At 42.2% G+C, this 18,239-nt stretch overlaps 1 protein-coding gene across 3 annotated transcripts; it reads left to right on the top strand.

The window, feature by feature from the left end:
* The first annotated feature begins 24 nt into the window (after positions 1-24).
* Positions 25-17,271, top strand: TMEM9B (TMEM9 domain family member B). Of its 3 annotated transcripts, none has more exons than XM_009186634.2 (5): positions 25-141; positions 2,823-2,914; positions 8,690-8,798; positions 11,619-11,753; positions 16,092-17,271. In XM_009186634.2, exons 3-5 carry the CDS (start codon positions 8,715-8,717, stop codon positions 16,245-16,247), a joined length of 375 nt encoding a protein of 124 aa, XP_009184898.1. In that variant the 5' UTR covers positions 25-141; positions 2,823-2,914; positions 8,690-8,714; the 3' UTR covers positions 16,248-17,271. The 3 variants fall into 3 exon arrangements, with proteins under 3 accessions (XP_009184898.1, XP_003910297.1, XP_021781798.1); XM_003910248.4 differs by lacking the exon at positions 25-141 and adding an exon at positions 171-807; XM_021926106.2 differs by lacking the exons at positions 25-141; positions 2,823-2,914 and adding an exon at positions 171-807.
* The last annotated feature ends 968 nt before the right edge of the window (positions 17,272-18,239 follow it).

Raw genomic sequence — 18,239 nt, 5'->3', positions numbered from 1 at the left:
CGCTGTGACCCACTTCCTAGCTGCAGGCTGGACCAACGGGAGGCACACCGGGGGCTCCACAGGGAGGCCACGCCCACGAGGGCCGCTCACAGACTTAGAAAGCCGACGGGGTCCGGTGGCCAGGAAGCGTGTGGGCGGCAGGTTAGTACCTAAGGTGCAGAGACCACCCCCAACCTTTTGACTGGGAGAGAGCACCCCGGAAAAGCATGGCTTGGCCAGTTCCAGCCCCGTTTCCACGCTCAGCACCCGCCCTGCCTTTGCGCGAACAGCTCCGGCCCGCACGGGCCGCCGAAGGGCCCTGTGTGACGCTTGGAGTTTGCTGGGGTCTCCGTGGGCGGGAGGACTTTCCAGCGCAATGGCGACCCCATAAGCCCGGCAGCTTCTGCGCCCGGGGAAGATATCAAAGAGCTGCAAAGCCCTACTGGGCCCAGGTTGCCACCCCAGAGGCCCCCTTCCCTGGGGCCTGGGGGAGGCCAGGGCGGGCACCACGATATCCCAGCCTCCCGGCCCTTCGCACTGGGAACCGTTTCCGGGGCGGCTGCTTTTTGCATTTGACCCGGCGCGCGCGGTGACGCCTTCGCGTCCAGACGGAAGTGCGGGCGGAGGATCCCCAGCCGGGTCCCGAGCCTGAGCCTGAGCCCGAGCCCGAACCGGGAGCCGGTCGCGGGGGCTCCGGGCTGTGGGACCGCTGGGCCCCCAGCGATGGCGACCCTGTGGGGAGGCCTTCTGCGGCTTGGCTCTTTGCTCAGCCTGTCGTGCCTGGCGCTGTCCGTGCTGCTGCTGGCGCAGCTGTCAGACGCCGCCAAGGTGAGTCCCGCCCAGCCTCGCTCCTGACGGAAGCTCCTCCCCTGCCACCGGCCTTGCGGAAACTGGGTCTGCCAACCTGCTGCTCGGCCTATTCCTGACAGCCGTACCCCTAGCCTCACAGCTCCGGCAAACCCCCGTTGCCACCAGCCGCGCCCCTCCCGACTGCCTGGCGGCACTCCCGCCCTCAACCCCGACAGCCAGGTAGTCAGCGCCCCACGGCCGTCCCCAGCCCCGACAGTGCCCACAGCCCGGACAGCAGCCCCCACCGCCCTGACATTTCCCTTCCCAGCCCTGTCTGCACGCACCTTACACTTGACAACCTTTTCACCTCCGAGAGCCTTTAACTTTCCACCCTAAGCCCTTGACAGTCCACCTGCGCCCTCCGGGCCAGCCTCACAGGCCCCGCATGCCCCAACCCAGAATGATAGGAAGCCCGCATCTGACCGAAGGCTTCCCTGTCAAGGGCCGGCTCAGTTCAGCTCACCCTGAACACTTCCCTTACTGTGGTGGGAACTTGCCCCTCCTGGCCTACTTCCCTCCCCATAGGACCTACGGAGCATCTCTCACCTGCTTCATATTCTCACCTAACTCCCTCCACGAGTCCCTTGGTCCCTTTCTTGCTTTCTCTCTTCCTGATAATTTAGTGGGTAATGGAAGAACCAAACTGCAACAGAGGTGAGGTTGTGGCCTCCCTGGTTCGATTTCTTGACCTTCTAGTTCCCTCATGCCGTTCTCTGGTGCCCCAGCTCTCCAGGCCTGCCCTAGCTCCATGCATACCTGTGCTTCCTCTTTGATGAGCTAGCTCATCATTGGGGGGAAACAGAAGGGATTCACATTAATATGATGGGAAAACAGAATGACATTGCATTTTTAAAAATAGGAGCTTTAATTTATAATATCTTTAAATGTAGGAGTGGGGAAAGGTTACAGCCAGGCAAATGTTTTAGATTCAGAGATTCTTTTTGAAACCATCTCTACCTCCTACCAGAAGCAGGGACAGCAGCACGTCTCCTGACTTTCAAAACATTGCTGGCACCCTCTGCATATCTTGCCTCATAACTTTATGTATTGTGATCATGTATTTATTTTTCAGTCTCCTTTACTAGGGTGTGTCCTGATTATGGGCAGAAACCATGTCTTATGCTTATCTGAATCCACCTCATTGAGCACAAGATCTAACACAGAGCAAATGCTCACTAAGTGGTTGCTGAATACGTTTGTGAATTGTCAATAACTTTGCCAGACATATCACTGTATGTAGGAGGAGTGGGCAAGGTCCTCTGGGGACTGATGAGCCACTTTCTTCTCAAATAGATTCCCCTTTGCTGAGGAAGTATCTCTGTTCTGTATCCAGATACTTAGTCACCTGTTCCTCCACCTCTTGAAACTTGTTTTGTTGGTAGTTGTTCTCCCTGTCAACCAGGAATTAGAAGCAAAGTTTCCTGGGAAGAGTATACTAAACTGATCTCAGAGTCAGACTGCTTCCTGTGTGTACTTCCTTTCTAGTTGTACCTAGGTGCCTCTAACATTTCATCCCTTCTATGGGACTCTGGCCCAACCCCTTTTATCCATGTCAGTGCCCTCTACCAAAGGGTGAAAGGATGATAGGCAGAAGAATTGTGACCTTTTTTGTGAATAATTTTTAGTTTCTTTCCCATCCTTTAGTAATGAACATTCTTATTTATAGGCACAACTATCTGTGTCTTTCTAGTGGCAGGTAGATGGTAATAACATTAGCATAATTTGATTGTCATGTGACCCATAAATATGGTTAATAAGTCTTAGATCATGTTTTAGGTATTATTTCAAATAACCACATGTAATATATAGTGATTCATTAGTATTACCATAAAGGACTGTGGCTTTAAGAAACTTGTATCTGTCAAAGTTAAAGTTTTAAATGAATGATTTTAGAATACTTGGTAGAGGATGCTTGCAAAATGTATATGGTACAGTTTTAAAAAATATCGATGATGAACTGTCAACACACTATACTGTTTCCATTTTGGTTACAGAATTTCGAGGATGTCAGATGTAAATGTATCTGCCCTCCCTATAAAGAAAATTCTGGGCATATTTATAATAAGAACATATCTCAGAAAGATTGGTAAGTATCTGGATTACTGAATTACATGTCACATTTCTTTCTGTGATTGTCAGTGTTATCCCAGAATGCTCATCAAATGCATAGTATTCTTTTTAAGTGTTTCATTTGAAGCAAAAATATGAAATTCTATTTCCATTTGAAAAAGTAAGAGTAAGGCAGTAAGTGCATGATGCAGGCCTAAAGGTATACAAGCCAAAACACTAAGACCCAGGTAGGCAGAGTTTCATGGGGGCATATGAATGGGTTTGTGGCACCTAAACTACCCATAGTACTCTTCCTGTACTCCCTTAAGTTTTGGTGAGGGACCTTTCTCCCTCTTGCTTTTCAGTGGAAGGTTAGCAAGCCTCCTTTATCTGGGTTATAATTTTTACAACTTGTAGGTTTTGATGATGTATTGCCAAGTATGAGAAGCTATGTTTAAAAGTATCAAAAGGCTCAAGAAGAAGTGGAAATGAGCTATGTAGTCAGAGTTTCCCATTTGGTAAAAATGAAGAAGTTACAGGTGTGCCAAGATACTGACCTGTTCAGCCCTTGGGCAGTCAGGCAGGCCTGTGATGACTGGGGGATCTTGACTGACTAGCCACCAGTAGCCTTCTCTGCTTATCCCAGCAGACCTGATAAATAGCTTTTTCTATGTGTGCCGCGAAACAGTTGGGATGCAATTGTGTTACAGCAGGATGAATGTGTTCCTTCCCATGGAATTGTGATGCTTTATGGTTTGTAACCACGGTAGAAGATGGATGGGATAGGAATTTAAGAAAAATAGTTCCAAATGGTAGGAGCTTTCACATGTACCTGATTTCATAGCTAAATAGCCATCAAAGAGTTAGAAAGCAAGATTAAATTCATTCAGTTAACAGTATTCCAACCTGACTTTAAAAAAGAAAAGGCAGCCTTTGAGTATGGTTCGTTCCTCTGATGCCACTGTCTGTTCTTCCCTGATATGCGTTTAGGTTCAGTCTCATATTTGTTAAGTGTGTTCTTGAGAACTTCTTGTGAACCTCTATGTTCCACTGTAAGTGGTGTCATATTAACCAAGCGATTTGGCCATATACTTACAGGTTTTATATCAGGAAGTTACTTTGTATGATACAAGAATGTTCAGGCCAGGCACGGTGGCTCACGCCTGTAATCCCAGCACTTTGGGAGGCTGAGGCAGGCAGATCACCTGAGGTCAGGAGTTCAAGACCAGCCTGGCCAACAGGGTGAAACCCTGTCTCTACAAAAAATACAAAAAAAATTAGCCGGGCGTGGTGGCGGGCACCTGTAATCCCAGCCACTCGGGAGGCCGAGGCAGGAGAATTGCTTGAACCCAGGAGGCGGAGGTTGCAGTGAGCTGGGATTGCGCCACTGCACTCCAGCCTTGGTGACAGAGCGAGACTCCGGCTCCAAAAAAAAGAATGTTCAAATAAATCTTTATGTTGCTTCTATAATTTTCTGAATTTATTCAGTGCTTACAGTTTATTATCAGTTAAGAAATGCGATGCCTGTCCTTTGCGTAGCAAATGAACTCACTATTCAAGTGTTTGGCACTAATTTTTTCACTAACTTCTTGTTATTTCAGACTCAGACAGGACCATATGTCATTCATCCCTGGTTATTAGTAAAAATATCTTTGGAAACAGTTGAGGCAGGACATGGTGGCTCACACCTGTAATCCCAGCACTTCGGGAGGCCAAGGCAGGTGGATCACTTGAGGCCAGGAGTTCGAGAACAGCCTGGCCAACATGGCGAAACCCTGACTCTACTAAAAATATAAAAATTAGCTGGGTATGGTGGCACACACCTGTAATTCCAGCTACTCGGAAGGCTGAGGCAGAGAATCGCTGGAGCCGCAGAGGCAGAGGTTGCAGTTAGCTGAGATTGTGCCACTGTCCTCTAACCTGGGTGACAGAGCATGACTGTGTATCAAAAAAAAAAAAAAAAAAAAAAAAAAAAAGAAAGAAACAAAGAAAATAAACAATTGAGAATAAGGCTTTCTTGGGGTTTTTCTTCCCTCTCTCCCTTGTTTCTTTCCTGCAGCTTAGCATTTTTCTGGGGATAGGTTCCCAACTGGCACTGAAAATTTTTAACTGACTTTACAAGGACAGGCAAGTTATGATTCACCAGATTTATGGCTTTATGAGGCCTCCGGTATCTGTGAGGGCCTCGATATAGTTTACCTTTTGTTTTCTAGGCCTTTCATTTTGTCCAATTTTTATCTTTAAGTCTTCATTGACTTATGCTGGCTGACGTAAAACTTAAGAGTAGTTGGAGTGCTCTGGTGTGTGTTTGGGGTGATTTAAAGCTAATGATGTGTTCCTTTTGGCACTAGGGGGAGGTGTTGCCTAGTTTCTTAAGTGATTAAGCTCTGACTAGGTCTAGCTCTGTTTGTAACGACTGGTCAGCCAAAATCAACCTTCCTGCTTCCTCTCCAGCTGGGCACAACTTTTGCACAGCACTCAATATCTTTTTGTTATTAAAATGTATGTGTCCTTCAGAAGAAATACTCAATACTTAGCACTTAAAATTCTCAAGTCATTCTTAGGTATTGTTGCCAATGCTTCTGAAGCTGAAGTAGGAAACTAAATAGGAGATAAGTTTCATTTTCCCGAGGTTCAGAGATAAAGAACTGACATAGGAAGCAGGAGTCCTGGATTCTGATCCTTTCTCTTTTTTTTTTATTGCTAGAGTGCAGTGGCACGATCATAGCTTATTGCAGCCTTGATCTCTTAGGTTCCAGTTACCCTCCAGCCTCAGCTTCCTGTGTAGCTGGGACTACAGGTGTATACCATCAACCTGGCTAATTTTTATTTTTGTCGAGACTGGGTCTCACTGTGTTGCCCAGGCTGGTCTCAAGTTGGCCTCAAGTGATCCTCACATCATGGCTTCCTAAAACTCTGGGATTATAGGGATGAGCCACCATGCGTGGCCTGATCCTTTTTCAAATACGATTTTACTCTGTGACCTTCTCTAAGTGTGATGCTAGATGAGCTCTCTGATCCTCAGATAGATAACCCCTCTTATGGGATATAGTTCCCTCTGCCCATGTTGTGCCTGCATCCAACTGGGTACATGCCTGGTCTTCTGTATATTTGGAATAGATATCACACACTTTCATGGTGAAAGTTGTGGGGCCTTACCCGTATTTGAAATACCATCAGTGAAAATTTAATTTTTCATTTAATTTTTCATTACTGCCTAATTACCTGTTAAGAATAACTTGGGCTGGGCACGGTAGCTTATACCTGTAATGCCAGCACTTTGGGAAGCTGAGGCAGGCGGATCACCTGAGGTTGGGAGTTTGAGACCAGCCTGACTAACATGGAGAAACCCCATCTCTACTAAAAATACAAAATTAGTCGGGTGTGGTACACATGCCTGTAATCCCAGCTACTTGGGAGGCTGAGGCAGGAGAATCACTTGAACCTGGGAGGCGGAGGTTGCAATGAGCCTAGATTGTACCATTGCACTCCAGCCTGGGCAACAAGAGTGAAACTCTGTCTCAAAAAAACAAAAAACAAAACAAAACAAAAACAACCTAACAACTTCTATCATATACCATTTTTGGTTATTTTTCTAATGCCACAGTTCAGAGGGAACACAACATGAAAAGATGAATTTCTAGAAATTAATTTCTTTTTTGTTTTTTTTTGAGATAGAGTCTCACTCTGTCGCCCATACTAGAGTACAATGGCGCGATCTCCACTCATTGCAACCTCTGCCTCCCGGGTTCAAGCGATCCTCCTGCCTCAGCCTCCTGAGTAGCTGGGATTATTGGTATGCACCACCACACCTGGCTAATTTTTTTTATTCTTAGTAGAGATGGGGTTTCACCCTGTTGGTCAGGCAGGTCTTGAACTCCTGACCTCATGATCCACCCGCCTCGGCCTCCCAAAGTACTGCTGAGATTATAGGCATGAGCCACCACACCCGACTTTTTTTTTTTGAGATGGAGTTTCACTCTTATTGCCCAGGCTGGAGTGCAATGGCACGATCTTGGCTGACCGTAACCTCCACCTCCCAGGTTCAAGCGATTCTCAAGTCTCAGCCTCCTGAGTAGCTGGGATTACAGGCATGCACCACCATGCCTGGCTAATTTTTTTGTATTTTTAGTAGAGACAGGGATTCTCCATGTTGGTCAGGCTGGTCTCGAACTCCTGACCTCAGGTGATCTTCCCGCCTTAGCCTCCCAAAGTGCTGGGATTACAGGCATGAGCCACTGCACCTGGCTGAAGTTAATTTTTAATTGACACAATAACTGTACATATTTATGGGATACATAGTGATGTTTCAATTCATATAAGATATAGTGATCAGAATATTTAGCATCTCAGACATTTATCATTTCTTTGTGTTGAAAATATTCAACATCCTCCTTCTAGCTATTTGAAACTATAATATATATTATTGTTAACTATAGTCATCCTACAGTGATACAGAACACTAGAACTTATTCCTCCCACCAAGCTGTAACTTTGTTTCCAAAAAGTACATTTTGGTAGGGAAAGAGAAGGAATCACCCTAGAGTACTGGGCATCCCCAAGAGAATGGGTAAGGTAAGAGGATGGTGTAGTAGAGTGCTTGAGGCAGCCAGGAATGCCTAACGAAGAGATGCCAAAAGGAAAGAAAATTGTCCAACAGCTGGCAGGAGGACAGGAAAGCTCTCCCTATTTTGCTGAAGGTGATCAGAGTCATAGACTTTTAATAGTTGAGGAGAATAATAATTTAGTTATTGCTTAGAATTGACAGATTTCTAGGAAAAATCTGATAGCACTGTGTTTACATAAACCATAAATAATTAGCCTTGAAAATGGTGTCGGGGAAATAAGTAACATTCAACAAAAACATTCATCCTTTTGTTAGTTTTTATTTAGTTCTTTGGAATAACCAGTTTTTGTTTTCAAATATTTTTGTTATTCTAACTCTATTTCTCCTTGCTTTTTCAGATTTGCTCATTAAGAAAAGTGATTGTTTCCTCCTGTGTGTGGCTTTGAGGGTTCAATTTTGAGAGTTTCAGAATTTACCACTCTGTTAAACGTGATTAGTCATTCATATACCACACTGGCAGTTAAGAATGATGTTGACTGGGAACGGTGGCTCACACCTGTAATCCCAGCACTTTAGGAGGCCAAGATAGGAGGATCACTTGAGGCCAGGTATTCAAGACAAGTTAGGGCAACAAACCAAGACCTGATCTCTACAACAAATTTAAAAATTAGCCAGGCGTGGTGGCATGCTCCTGTAATTATAGCTGCTCTGGAGGTTGAGGCAGGATGATCACTTGAGCCCAGGAGTCTGAGGCTGCAGTGAGCTATGATGGCGCCATTCCACTACAGCCCAAATGACAGAGCAAGACCTTGTCTCTTAAAAAACAACAAAAAAGAATGATGTTAATTCACAAAAGAGATAATCTTATTATTTGAACAGTGCCCCATATCACTTTAAACCATTTAAAGTAGTTTTGCTTAGTAACTAAACAAGTCTAAAGATGACTTGATTTGTTAAGTAGTTTTTCATCCCATTTGGGATTTTTTGGGTGCATTTTTGTAACTTAACAGTAGCAACTTTGAAAATAGACACTACTATATATGTGTCTTTGTGGCTTCTTAAATGATTAGAACTTACCAAAATGCTAATATTGAGAGCAGAAATTATTTTACTTTATCTTATTATGTTTTTTATGCTCTTTCATTGGGTAAGTTTAGTGATTATTCTGGATTTCAGGAAAGTTTTGGTCAGAGTGAACAGAAGAGCTAGCTGGGCTTAAGCGGCATTTTATCTTTGTTTTCTCAGTGATTGCCTTCATGTTGTGGAGCCTATGCCTGTGCGGGGGCCTGATGTAGAAGCATACTGTCTACGCTGTGAATGCAAATATGAAGAAAGAAGCTCTGTCACAATCAAGGTAAAATATATATCTCTATATATACCTGTCTGTCTGTCTATCTACCTCTTTTCTGTTTCTGCATGGTTTCTAGACAAGACAGGAAAATTTGGACCCCCACCCCAAAAGGAATAATGGGCCTGTTCTGCCTGCCTCACTGAGATGGTTTGTGGATTAGTTAGGATATGTTAGATATGTGAAATGGCACAAAAATGCCCTATGTGTAATTAGCATATTCCAGAAAGAGATCCCAGCTTCTGTGTAGGCCATGTGTGCCAGAGGCCGAGAGAGCAGCATTTATAAACCCTCCTCTCCTTGCATTTCCAGCCCTTTGAAAAAATTAAATATAGTAATTATTCTAGAACTATTACTTCTGGATTTTAAGATTTCCCCTCTTCATTTCCTGTAGGACAGGGGTCCCCAGCCCCCAGGCCACAGCCCAGTCTGCGGTCTGTTAGGAACTGGGCCACTCAGCAGGAGGTGAGCAGTGGGCAAGTGAGCGAAGCTTCATCTTATTTACAGCCACTCCCCATCACTCACATTACCGCCTGAGCTCCACCTCCTGTCAGATCAGCAGCATTAGATTCTCACAGGAGCATGAACTCTATTGTGAACAGCACATGTGAGGGATCTAGACTGCGTGCTCTTTATAAGAATGAGAATCTAATGCCTGATGATCTGTCACTGTCTCCCATCACCCCTAGATGGGACCATCTAGTTGCAGGAAAAGAAGCTCAGGGCTCCCACTGATTCTATATTATGGTGAACTGTATAATTATTTCATTATATATTATAATGTAATAATAATATAAATAAAGTGCACAGTAAATGTAATGTGCTGGAATCACCCCCAGACTATCCCCCACTACCCCGGTCCATGGAAAAATTGTCTTCCATGAAACTGGTCCCTGGTGCCAAAAAGGTTTTGGATTGTTGCTGTAGTAAATGGGATGTAGATAACTCTCATCGCTGTTTGTATCTCTAATGATTTCAGTTACTTTATTATAGTGGCTAATGGTTTTTCTTCCACATTTTTTTTTTTTTTTTCAGATGGAGTCTCGCTCTGTTGCCCAGGCTTGAGTGCAGTGGCATGATCTCGGCTCACTGCAACCTCCGCCTCCTGGGTCCAATCAATTCTCCTGCCTCAGCCTCCTGAGTAGCTGGGATTACAGGCATGCACCACCACGCCCGGCTAATTTTTGTATTTTTAGTAGCGACAGGATTTCACCTTGTTGGTCAGGCTGGTCTCGAACTCCTGACCTTGTGGTCCACCCACCTTGGCCTCCCAAAGTGCTGGGATTACAGGTGTGAGCCACCACGCCTGGCCCAAATTTTTTTTACATGGCACTTCCCATTCCTTTTCCCCCAAAAAGGCCCTGTGGGGAATCTGGGGTGGTTAGTTATAATAGTCACAGAGATTTCTGCAGTGATTGACCCTGTGGAAGAGCTCTTGCTCCAGCAGGTGCTGAACTTTAGAGAAATTCTCACTGTACTGTTGTTTAACAGATTTGTAAAAAATATGCAACTTATGTACCCTAACAGTCACTCACTATAAGTATACAATTCTATAAATATTAGTAGATTTAAAACATTTTAAAATCAGGCCAGGCATGGTGGCTCACACCTATAATCGCAGCACTTTGGAAGCCCGAGGCAGGGGGATCACTTGAGGTCAGGAGTTCGAGACCAGTCTGGCCAACATGGTGAACCCCATCTCTACTAAAAATATAAAAATCAGCTGGGTGTGGTGGCGCACACCCGTAGTCCCAGCTACTTGAGAGGCTAAGGCATGAGAATCACTTGATCCTGGGGGCAGAGGTTGCAGTGAGCTGAGATCGCACCACTGCACTCCAGTGAGACTCTGTCTCAAAAAAATAAATAAATAAAATCCAGTTTCAGAACATTCCCACTACCCCAAAAAGATCCCTCATGCCCATTTACAGTTAATCCCCACTTCCAGCCCCAGTCCATCACTACTCTACTTTCTGTCTCTACATACATGGATATTTCATGTGTATGGAATCATACCATGTATGGTCTTCTCTGACTGGCTTCTTTCATTTAGCACAATGTTTTTGATGTTTATGCAAGTTGTAGCATGTATCAGTACTTCATTTCTTTTTATTGCTGAATAGTATTTCACTATATGAATTTGCATTTATCAGTTGATGGACATTTGGATTATGTCTGGGTTTTTACTATTATAATACTCTCATGAATATCTGCACGTCTTTGTATGAATATAAATGTTTTTCATTCTCTTGGGTTAATTCCTTAGAATGGTAAAATTATGTTTAACTTTTTAAGAGACTCCCAGATTGTTTCCCAAAGTGGTTGTACCGTTTTACATTCCCACCACAGCATATGAGGGCTGTTTCTCCATATCCTTGCCAACACTTGGTATTGTCTATTTTATTGTAGTCCTTCTAGTGGGTGTGTCACACTGTGCTTTTTCTCAGTACATGAATTAAGGTCACAAGGAAACATCACCGGCCTGGAAAATCCTTTTGTATATCTAAATTGAGCTAAAGAGTAGCTGAATCTAGGACATGATGTTCAGCTGGGAGAAAAGACAAACTGCTGTGCTCGCAGTGGGGACAAGTGATTAGCAGTAGGTGAAGTTGGAGTCTTGAAGACTTGCAAAAAGATCCCAAAGATCTTTTCTTTTTTTCCTTAAATAATACTTTGGTGAAGAGTTGAGTTTATTTCTTATATTGCTATCTGGTTTGTATAGAAATCCTATAGGCTTAGCAGATATGTCGGTCAGTTTTACTATTATCATACAAAGTTCTGATTTATGGGCTTGAACAAAGATGTAACTTACTTTTCAATTTCCTTTAGGTTACCATTATAATTTATCTCTCCATTTTGGGCCTTCTACTTCTGTACATGGTATATCTTACTCTGGTTGAGCCCATACTGAAGAGGCGCCTCTTTGGACACTCACAGTTGATACAGAGTGATGATGATATTGGGGTAAGTTCCCAGCCTGCCCTAGTGCTCATGGCTAGTCCCTGTCATCGTTTGATGTGAAGTGCAAGTGAAAAATAGTCACATATAGATGTTCATGTGCTGAAGCAGATCCTCAACTAGAGAAGCTAAAAACAGCTCTGATTTCAGTATATATCTCGTTATGAAGAAATTACTTGATGAAGCCATAAATGTGATTTAAACTGATGATCTTTGGTGAGCGTGCTATACAGGGCTTTGCTTCCAGTACCAAAGGCACAATTTTATTGCCATTCCCTGTTCACATTGAGAAAAGTATCAGAGATGGTTTTCTCTCCAAGCCCTCCTGCCTAAAACTCCTTTCCTGTCAATATCACCAAATATTTCAGAAGGCAGAGGAGTTTTCGTCAAGGGAAGTGTGAAGATCATGATATTCTTTCCTTAATGAAGTACAACTTGATAACCTGCTGATGTTTTATATTTCCTTTTTCTCTACTGCTTAAAAAAAAAAATCTGTGGGCCAGGCGTGGGGGCATACACCTGTGATCCCGGCACTTTGGGAGGCCAAGGTGGGAGGATCACTTGAGCCCAGGAGTTCAAGACCACTCTGGGCAACATGGTGAGACCCCGTCTCTACAAAAAACAAAAACATTAGCCAGGTGTGGTGGTGCATGCCTGTGGTCCCAGCCATTCAGGAGGCTGAAACAGAAGTGTCACTTGACCCCAGGAGTTTGAGGCTGCAGAACTGTGATCACACCTGAGCAACACAGCAAGAAACCTGTCTAAAAAAAAAAAAGAAAAAAAAAAATTTGAGCTCTTTAGAGAAAAAAAAAACCATGACTGCCATCACTCCAGATTCTCTTCCTGTCTTTAAAATCACACACACACACACACACGTGTGTGTACATTATATATGTTTATAATATAGTATATATGTGTGTGTGTGTATAAATATATATAGTTGGCATAATCTGTATAAATTGCTTTATGGTCTCCTTTTTGTTTTAATATTCGTTTATTCAAAAATGTCCAGAAATTGACATAGTCCACAAACTTGTTCAGTATAGCCTAGAGAATTTTTTTTTTTTGAGAGGGAGTCTCACTCTATCGCCCATGCTGGAGTGCAGTGGTGTGACTTTGGCTCACTACAACCTCTGCCTCCCAAGTTCAAGCGATTCTCCTGCTTCAGCCTCCCAAGTAGCTGGGACTACAGGCATGCACCACCACGCCTGGCTAATTTTTTTTGTATTTTTAGTAGAGATGGGGTTTCACCATTTTGGCCAGGCTGCTCTTGAACTCCTGACCTCAAGTGATCAGCCCACCTCGGCCTCCCAAAGTACTGGGATTACAGGCATGAGCTGCCGCACGTGGCCGGATATTTTTGTTTTATCATTATCCTGTATGAGATTGTTTCTGAATTTTCCATTCTTTCATTACTATATATAATTTTTTTTAGAAATTACTTTTTCTTGTGGATTATTATATTGGACTATGTTCCTTAAAATGGGTAAAATTCAGAATAGTTTTAAGGTTCAAGTCAAAAGCCAAACCCAGAGTGAGCCCTTGCCAACCAGTCAAAAGTCCTTTTACCCTGGAACGGCTTATGGATCTATAGGCATAGATGTTGAAAGTCTTAAACTACATCCTTCCTTTACAGCATTAAATATCTGTTCCTGATTTCAGAAATAGATAATAACACAAAACATAAGAGAAATGGATGTAGAGATGAAAACATGTACGGCAGGCATTTAATTGGTGGGGTCACATGCTCAGTAATTGTTTTGTCCACCAGTGATTGATTCTGCTTGTGTATTGACTATTGAGAACATTGTCTCTGAGAGGCCTGGCTGATTCTTGGATGTCTTTTAAACTGATTCTAGGCAGAGAGAGGTTTTCTGACCAGAGCTGTGAATTAATGGTAACAACTCTACAAAAATAAGTGAATTTTAATGTTTAAAACTGTTGCTTATCCAAGGTGTGAGTTCTGCACTATTTATATACTTTAAAAATGTTTTTGTTAAATTATCAGTTTTCATTTCTTCGGTTTTTGTTCAGTGTAGAGCATTATAAAGCAAATAAAATTGAGTACAAATAGTTAAGCTCACAGCAAGTAGTCACAATATTTACTGTATCACATATCCATGACACATCATTGTTATTACCAAAGCATTACACTAAAACATGTTTTGTATGTATTGTAATTTTATCAGGTGTGAAAAAGAACAAACATAAAAAGGGTAGATCTCTATTTGCATTCCCCCCGCATCCATGACCATGAGCAGCTAGTTCAGTCTCGTTCTGATAGGTAGAAAGCAGACCCAAAGGATTAGCTAGTTTGTTTAGTCTTTTGAACTTGTTCCTTAAGAAGATTTTTCTCCCCTACCTTGAAGAATAGGTAACAGCACTAGGAAACTGAGAGGTCCTCTGCTGATCAAGTACATCCTTCTTCCCAGTAGTGCTTATGTCAAAACAAACCAGTGGTGATAATATTTTCCTCCTCTGGTCCTTGACTCAGGGGATGATATTTTATATACAAATTCACTGAATCACCATATTCTTAGAGTGTCATTTTAATCTACCTGAGCAAAATCTGTTTTGAGACAGTATAACACCAAGTCAGGGTTAGGCAGGCTAAGTTTTAGTCTTTGTGCTAATTTGTTAAATGACCTTGGGTCAGTTTATTTCCCTAAGGGGAAATCAAACAATTCTATAACTTTAGACTGCCTTCTTCTTTTTTTTTTTTTTTTCTTACATTTTTAAAAACATTTTAAGCCTCATGGAATTGCCTTTATTATTTTCATTTGTAAGGTTAAAAGTTTAAAAATAGGTATAGGTCCCAGCTACTTGGGAGGCTGAGGCAGGAGGATCACTGAAGGCCAGGAGTTCAAGGCTGCAGTGAGCTGTGATCACACCTGTGAATAGCCACTGCATTCCAGCCTGGGCAACAAGGCTAGACCCTATTAAAAAAAAAAAAAATTAAGTTCATGACCAGTCTGGGCAATATAGTGAGACCCCATCTCTTAAAAAAAAAAATCCACTCTTTAAGTAAATTGAGTTTTAGGGTTTGTGCAGGCCATTACCTAAATAAAGTGAAAAGTTTAAGGAATTTTGGCAAAGAAGAGAAGGAAAGATTCTTTATAAAATCTCTTTGATGTCTCTCAAATGTAGACATTGTATAAATGCCTTGCTATAAAAACAAGACCAGGTGTTCTAACTCCTATAATTATAGTTGTATATATAGTTATGTGGTTATGTATATAGCTTTCCATATACATGCTGACTCCTGCCCTGGATATATAATAGAGCTTTTTCAAACATGCACCAGCAAAATAATGTTTCTCTCCTAGAGGCAAAGTTTAGTATAAGAGGTACAACTTGTGACTTGGATCTTCTGTTAGAACATTTAGAAGCTTTGCTAACATGGGGTTCAAGAAAAAGAGATCAAGGAAAAGGCAAATAAAAGCAATAAATTGCTATTGAATGCTTTTTGTCATTTAGACAGCTGTATTTATATCTCATTCATAGATAGATTAGCATGATGGTTTCCTGTGTAATGACTACAAACATCCAGCTGTACTGGTTTACTTTGACCAGGATAGGTTGGTTTTCTACACAGATACCTGGGCAACCCTTCAATCGCCTCTTTCCTAAGGTGGCAACTTACATGGAAGCCACTGGGTGCTTAACAATGGAAGATTCAATCTTTGTTGAATAGAGAGGGTGATTGTAGCACTTGAGCTGTGTCTCTTTTCATTACAGATTGGGGAAGTGGGGAAATGCAGCTTTTGGAAGCTAGTCCATTTAGCGTGTGTGTTGAGGGTACAGGGAGAGATTAAAAACAACCCAAGATAAGAATCTGTCGCTCACCCTCCCAGAGTGAATGTGGCCCCAAGCTGGCAAGAAACCATTCTAATGGAGACACGAAATTCAAAGACAGATCTTTCCTCTGCCACAGATTAGCTATATAGTATCAAATAAAGCAAGGAAAGACCCTACTTTCCATATCTATAACATGGAGAGATGTTAACATGAAAATAGATTTTCTTTTCCCTAGGAAGCCTTCTCTTTAACATAGATGACCACTGTCTTTTGCTTGGTCTCCACTTCTTTAAGGGAAGTATCTTTGGAAATGGCGATCCATGGGAATGTTTCACAAATACTCCCTCATCACTTATGTTTCTTGAACCACCTAGGTCTGTACTTGAATTCATGCTCTATCTGGTAGTTGAGTGCTTAGCCAAATAGATGCTCTGTTGTTTGAAAAGTCCACCTACCCCTATCTCTGTGGTGGGCTGGTGACTGTTTTCTGTCTGTGTTTTACACTGACTGTGCCATCTCTAATGTTCTCCATTCCTGGACTTTTAGGATCACCAGCCTTTTGCAAATGCACACGATGTGCTAGCCCGCTCCCGCAGTCGAGCCAACGTGCTGAACAAGGTAGAATATGCCCAGCAGCGCTGGAAGCTTCAAGTCCAAGAGCAGCGGAAGTCTGTCTTTGACCGACATGTTGTCCTCAGCTAATTGGGAATTGAATTCAAGGTGACTAGAAAGAAACAGGCAGACAACTGGAAATAATTGACTGGGTTTTGCTGGGTTTCGTTTTAATACCCTATTGATTTCACCAACTGTTGCTGGAAGATTCAAAACTGGAAGCAAAAACATGCTTGATTTTCTTTTTCTTGTTAATGTAATAATAGAGACATTTTTAAAAGCACACAGCTCAAAGTCAGCCAATAAATCTTTTCCTATTTGTGACTTTTACTAATAAAAATAAATCTGCCTGTAAATTATCTTGAAGTCCTTTACCTAGAACAAGCACTCTCTTTTTCACCACATAGTTTTAACTTGATTTTCAAGATAATTTTCAGGGTTTTTGTTGTTGTTTTTGTTTGTTTGTTTGTTTGTTTTGGTGGGAGAGGGGAGGGATGCCTGGGAAGTGGTTAAAACTTTTTTCAAGTCACTTTACTAAACGAACTTTTGTAAATAGACCTTACCTTCTATTTTTGAGTTTCATTTATATTTTGCAGTGTAGCCAGCCTCATCAAAGAGCTGACTTACCCATTTGACTTTTGCACTGACTGTATTACCTGGGTATCTGCACTTCATGGTAAACTGGATCTGAAATGCCTGGTGGCTTTTCACAAAAAGCAGATTTTCTTCATGTACTGTGATGTCTGATGCAATGCATCCTAGGACAAACTGGCCATTTGCTAGTTTACTGTAAAGACTAGACATAGTCTTGGTGTGTGTGGTCTTACTCATCATCTTCTAGTACCTTTAAGGACAAATCCTAAGGACTTGGACACTTGCAATAAATAAATTTTATTTTAAACCCGAGCCTCCCTGGATTTATAATATATACACATTTGTCAGCATTTCCGGTCGTGTTGAGAGGCAGTTGTTTGAACTCCAATGTGTGCAGCTTTGAACTAGGGCTGGGGTTGTGGGTGCCTCTTCTGAAAGGTATAACCATTATTGGCTTTTTTCTTCCTATATCCTCTTTGGAATGTAACAATAAAAATAATTTTTGAAACATCCATCAGTATATCTATGTCTCCTAGTTATTGCCTCCTCCCTCTTTTGCTGTATAATGAGATTGAAGATATAAAGACATTTTGTTTTTTTTGTTGTTTTTTTTGAGACGGAGTCTCTCTCTCTCGCCCGGGCTGGAGTGCAGTGGCTGCATCTCGGCTCACTGCAAGCTCCGCCTCCCGGGTTTACGCCATTCTCCTGCCTCAGCCTCCCGAGTAGCTGGGACTACAGGCGCCCGCCACCTCGCCCGGCTAGCTTTTCTTTTTTTTGTATTTTTTAGAGACGGGGTTTCACCGTGTTAGCCAGGATGATCTCGATCTCCTGACCTCGTGATCCGCCCGTCTCGGCCTCCCAAAGTGCTGGGATTACAGGCTTGAGCCACCACGCCCGGCCATAAAGACATTTTGTACTCTGTTCTGAGACTACTGTTTTATACCGATCTAACTATAAAATATTGGTGTAAATTATCTGTGTGTGCATGTATAGACAGAGTATATGAATTTGGGGGTGGATCTCTGAAAAGTATACTAATATTTTGATAAATTGGGAGATTTCAAATTCCTGAAGGCATACTTGTTCTGAGAAATTACTGGCAAAAAAAATCAGAATTACATTAAATTCATAAAAGTGAGGTTTTAGGTTTTGGGGTTTAGTAAAATTTAGTTTTTAAGCACCTACAAAATTATCTACAAAAATAACTAAAATTATCAATTTTATTGTTAGTACTAAAAGATTTAAGTTCAACCATGACCAAGTGGGATTTATCCTAGGTATGCGAAGCTGGTTCAACATTTGAAAATAACATCACATCTAAAGAAGAAAAATCACATGATAATATCAATAGCAGAAAAAGCATTTGACAAAATAACCCCATTCATGATAAAAATTCTCAGGAAACTAGGAATAGAGGAGAACTTCAATTAGATAAAGAAAGAAATGAGCTTACAAAAAAACCACAGCTAACATCATATACTTAATAAT

This window comes from Papio anubis, chromosome 12 (assembly GCF_008728515.1).
Source record: "Papio anubis isolate 15944 chromosome 12, Panubis1.0, whole genome shotgun sequence".
Classification (NCBI taxonomy): Eukaryota; Metazoa; Chordata; class Mammalia; order Primates; family Cercopithecidae; genus Papio; species Papio anubis.
The sequence above is the reverse complement of the archived record's forward strand: the minus strand, read 5'-3'. Positions and strand labels throughout refer to the sequence as shown.

Coding starts and splice junctions, on each gene's coding strand:
- TMEM9B (XM_003910248.4), top strand. CDS start 703: ATGGCGACCCTGTGGGGAGGCCTTCTGCGGCTTGGCTCTTTGCTCAGC. Junction 8,799..11,618: donor GAAGCTCTGTCACAATCAAG/GTAAAATATATA, acceptor AATTTCCTTTAG/GTTACCATTATAATTTATCT. Junction 11,754..16,091: donor AGAGTGATGATGATATTGGG/GTAAGTTCCCAG, acceptor CTGGACTTTTAG/GATCACCAGCCTTTTGCAAA.